The sequence below is a fragment of the Primulina huaijiensis genome, chromosome 9, assembly GCF_012295235.1.
Source record: "Primulina huaijiensis isolate GDHJ02 chromosome 9, ASM1229523v2, whole genome shotgun sequence".
Classification (NCBI taxonomy): Eukaryota; Viridiplantae; Streptophyta; class Magnoliopsida; order Lamiales; family Gesneriaceae; genus Primulina; species Primulina huaijiensis.
Genome location: NC_133314.1, coordinates 2965175 through 2970199, shown reverse-complemented (window position 1 = coordinate 2970199; position 5025 = coordinate 2965175). Strand labels below are relative to the sequence as shown.

Here is a 5025-nt window from a genome sequence, read left to right as displayed (position 1 = left end):
TCAGAATACAGAATCCAGAAAATCTCCATTAGCTGAACCAAATGGATTGAGTGGGCAATAATCATCCATCGTAGCTACCATAGATCTCTGGTTGGGATCTTGATGGGGCACCCACCCGACCATATTATTTAGGCAAACATAGCCCGAAATGGCACTATTTCCATCTGCATTCTGCATATTTTGATCATTATCATTAATTTGGTAATTCATTTCCGTGTCCATCCAATTGCTGTTATTGAAATTTGCATTTAAGAAACCATGAGAAGTATACAACGGTTCCACTTGATAATTTTGAGAATCCCCTGGCAAATAGTTATCAGTATCGATGAACTCCCTCATGTTTGAGTTATGGTTTTGAGAAGTAAAAGTCTCTTTTCCTTGAGCCACTAAAGTCGTATCTGATTGCCCTTGAATGCTACCATTTACCACATAAAATTCTGGACCTTGATTCCAAGTTGTTGGATTATGAGTAACAGGTATATAGTAAGGCTGATACGTATCTGTAACCAAACATTTGATGCATTAGAGAGATGTTGGGATATCAGAACTGTGGAAGTTACTGATATGATCAATACCTGATACTGATGAATTTTGATTTGATGTGATATAAACTTCTTTTGTTGTTGCAGGATAGTTTCTATAGGGGTGACCCTGAGACTCATATCCATTGCAGTTCAAAGAAAAACCCGAGATCTCATGTGAAGGCGGGTCGAAAAGAGAACTTCTTGAACTTGGGAATGGCTTCAGACTTAAAGCAAAGAGTGATGGATCGTATTGCAAAAGATTCTCATAATGTTTGTCGAGTATTCCGGGAGGGAATATTACCAAATGCCTCCTGCAGAGGAATGAACTCATACCATGAATATAGTTACTGGGCTGTGATTCACTTTGGCCGTACTTTTGAATTTTTTGTTTAGTTAACTTGTGAGATTAAACAAATGAGGTAATGGTGGGATACCTGTACTTTGAAGCTGGACCTCCTGTGAAATCAGATATCTGGTGCCAAAGTGTATGCTTTTTTGGTTGAGGACTAGTTTCTTGATAAAACGAAGGTGGATTACTCAACTACACACAATATTAAATCACATTAAGAAATTTATTTTATATTCAGACATGATACCATAAGAAGAAAGAGATCATATGAATCAATGTTAACCTCAATCTCCAAAATCCCACAACTATTATCGGGCAGAGAGGCCCTGATGGCTGTAATCTGAGACCATTCTACTTCCATCTTACTCTTCAATGCTCCTTCTAAAACCTCCCAAACGAGTTTACGTTTGGCATAGTAAATTTTGGCTGTCAAGTCTCCTGCACGTCTGCTAAGCTTCTGTCCACAGGCATTGCATGTATATTTGATTTAGGAATGAAATTAAAAAAATCACCAATTCATAAAAACAGTGAGATAATGTTATATACCTTCCAAGATCCAATCGTTATTAGAGCTGCCTGAAAATTTGAAGCCTTCCGGTATCCCGAAACGTTGGTTGGATCTGTTTTCGGCTTGCTATGGTTCGAGTTCGGATGATTTTCATTCGTGGACAACTCTTCTTGCTTCTTCCCATACATCTCATGCAGTAAATCCAGAAAAGATTTTGATTTGTTTAGTTTCAACCCGAGAGGACTCAACTGTGAACTACTCTCACACCATTCTTTCTGCATTAATAAAACAAAAAAGAAAAAAGTTCAAAACTTTAATTAGGAGACTTGGAGAAGAGATAAATGAAAATATCACTACGACGTATATAAAGTTTGCATTTCTATCAGTTCGAGTCCTGAAACTCGATTCAACCTTGGATGAAGAAAAAGAAAAAAATAAAAAATTTCGAACTTAAATCTTTAAAGCATAAAAATATCATCAAATATGAAACTTTGGTGCCATGTTGGCCGAAGAATATCGGCCATGCACAAAGGCGAAAAATCCCACGTAAAGAGAGAGATCTCCATTCTAAAGCAAACAGGTAATTTTCAAGATTCATTCATAAATTCCTTCAAATATGTGCATATCAAAAAATAATAAACAAAAGGAAGAAAATTAAAGAACCTGAAGATTCATAAACTCAGGTGAAAAATGATTGCTCTGAAGCTTTCCTCCACACCATTCTTCTTTGTTAATTCCAAATATAATTCCTTTTCTCTCACCCATTTTTGTATGAATTAGAACACTCCGTTTCTTGCTTATTTTCTTGTTTTTTCTGATCAACTGAGTTAAATTGGTTAAGCTTAATTAAGCCTCTCGCTTTTCACCTTTACAAAGCACCTACGTGTTATTGTATTTATAGGCGAGGTTTACATGGATGAGGTTGGCGGAGTTCTGTAAAAAGTGGGAAAAATAATTAAAATAATTAAATTTTAATGAAAGTAGAGAAAGCAATGGTTATTTTTCACAAAAAATATATACACAATCAATCATGCATATAGTGGCTGTTCCAAATCACAACTTTATTCTACATATACTTTACCATTCTTTGTCTTAATTCCTCATTTCCAAAGTGCGTTTATATATATATATGTGTGTGTATATATATACATCTTCTTTTTTTTTTTTTTTTTATACATGTGTATATCTAATTTTTAATTTTGAAATTTTCTTTTGATTTCTACGCTGGTCGACATATATTACATTTATCCAACTGTTCATAACTTTGTTAAGAAATATTATTTTAATTAAATATATTATAATTAAAATATTCCACTCTTAATAATCATTTATACTAGTTACTATGCACACGCGATGTGTGTGTATAATTTTTTTTATTATTATCGATGGACTAAAGTGAAATTTGACAAATTATGAAGGGACTAAATTGATATTTGAATTGTTGAAAAAAAATAAATAAAAATAAAAGTGTGTGTTGAAACTAAAAAAAAAAAAACAAAAGTATAATATTAATATCATATAAAGGTAAAATTGGAAAAAAAGTTGGTGTCCTCTCTCTATGTAGTTAATATAATGTCCTCACACTTAATATAATAGTATAGATGAATATCAATTCAAATATAATTTAAAATAGAGAAGAAAGTTTTTTTTTGTCTACTGACTTGTTCAACTTCGAGTTTTGATTAACTAAGATGTGGCACTAGAAAATGCTAATATGACATTGAAAAGTGTTGTTAAGATATCGAAAATTCATGAATTGTCAGATGTCACGTCAGTAATTGAACCAACATAACAGAAAAGATAATTAGTTTGTATGTTTAAGTTCCTCGAAAAATATCAAGTCATCATTCGATTTTATAATCTATCGTTCCAAAAATAAAAGCAAACTCAATCTCTTCAACTTAAATTATGTAATATCTAACGTAAACTGTTTTACTAAAATCATAGCTGATGTTAACGGTATCACTCACGAAATCTTTAAAACCGAATAAAAACCCAAGTCCGGATAGGTATCCGTACAAATTAAATCCAACAAGTATAAATAATCTTCAACAAATTCTACGAAACATATGGTAAAAATGTTCAAAATTGGAGACCATGACTTTGCTCAATTGGCCATAATTCGTGGTTCGTGACATATTTACTCATATTGGCCACTCATATTTCGATTAAATGAATATTATACTCAACTAGTTATAAAATTTAAAACCCAAAAGTTTTACTTCCAACTTGATTCTTGAAATCAGCAACCTAGTCGGATTCATCTAATATATATCCCACATTCATGAACAATATATGAAATTAATAAACTAACTTACCTAGCTTACATCATATGAAGCCCAAAATCCAAGAATATATTTTTTTTAATAAAAAAGAACACGTGATGTTTTATTTAAGACTTGTTTAATTTGGATATCGCCAAGGATTTTTTTATATTAATTTTAGGGTGGGGCCTTAGGCTGCATGCGCACAAATGAATAATTATATATATAATTTTGTAATGGATCGGATGATGTAATTTGATGTAATAAAAAAATGGGGACGTAACATTTTTGACCAATGATGTATATAATAATTGTGAATAATCATTGATTTTGCTTTCATGATGATTGCTTATCTTACATGATATATATATGATAGGGACTGTTTCTTTCAATCTTGGTTGGATTCGTCGCACTTTCGTGAGGAAATGTAAGGGAAAAAACTTGTGCTAAGTTCACTTTTTTCTATGGTGGCAGCGTGACAATAATCTGGTCCCATTTACAACAATGTACAAATTAATTGTAATCCATTTTGATCGATAAGAAGAGAGAAATTTTGAGTGTGTTCTACAACTTAACAAACTGATAATTCAGTCCACAATCGAGCTATAATTTGGTAATCTATGGTTACATATATGTAATTAGAAGTAAGATCAAACACTTTTCGTTTTACCAACTTAATAAACTTATAATTCAGTCTACCATCGAACAATAATTTGGTAATATATATATATATATATATATGGTTACAGATATGTTAGATGTAGAATAAAATATTTGTTGTTTTATCAAAAAAATTATATACGATCGAGCTATAATTTGGTAATCTATGGTTATAGATATGTTATAAGTAAGATCGAACACTCGTCGTTTTACCAAAGAATTTATATATATAGCTTTGTTACGTTGTCCACCAATGAAGTGATACTCAACTATTGTATGTGATGAATCATATCAAACTTGTATATCTAATTAATAAACGTCACATCATATTTGATGTTATGAACCATATCTAAATTGTACATTCAATATATGAGTGTCACCTCATAGATAAGCATATATAGAGATGAGCGAAGTGAGTGAACATTATATATAAATGTGGACAAGAACTTAAGTTTATCATATATATAGTTCGATCACATATTGTTATATGTGTAGAAATTAAGCAAGAACTTAAGTTTAAATAGTGCGATTTGAATACACGTAATAGATTTTACTTTAGCGACAAAATTTCGGATAATTATACATGGGCAAGACCTAAATAACTAAAGGGCACGTAATAAAATTTAAATATGTTCATCTAAAAAATGGATGTGAAGTTTTAACGATTCGAGGAGACGAGCCTATATCATAATTTTTTTTTAAAAAAATCGAAAATATATC

At 31.3% G+C, this 5025-nt stretch overlaps 1 protein-coding gene across 1 annotated transcript; it reads right to left on the bottom strand.

Annotated features, from left to right (window-relative positions):
* Positions 1 to 2227, bottom strand: LOC140984678 (uncharacterized). Its single transcript, XM_073452222.1, has 6 exons — positions 2045 to 2227; positions 1420 to 1656; positions 1157 to 1330; positions 959 to 1065; positions 576 to 835; positions 1 to 500 (listed from the first exon to the last, which is right to left on the bottom strand). Exons 1-6 carry the CDS (start codon positions 2144 to 2146, stop codon positions 1 to 3), a joined length of 1380 nt encoding a protein of 459 aa, XP_073308323.1. The 5' UTR covers positions 2147 to 2227.
* Positions 2228 to 5025: the final 2798 nt, after the last annotated feature.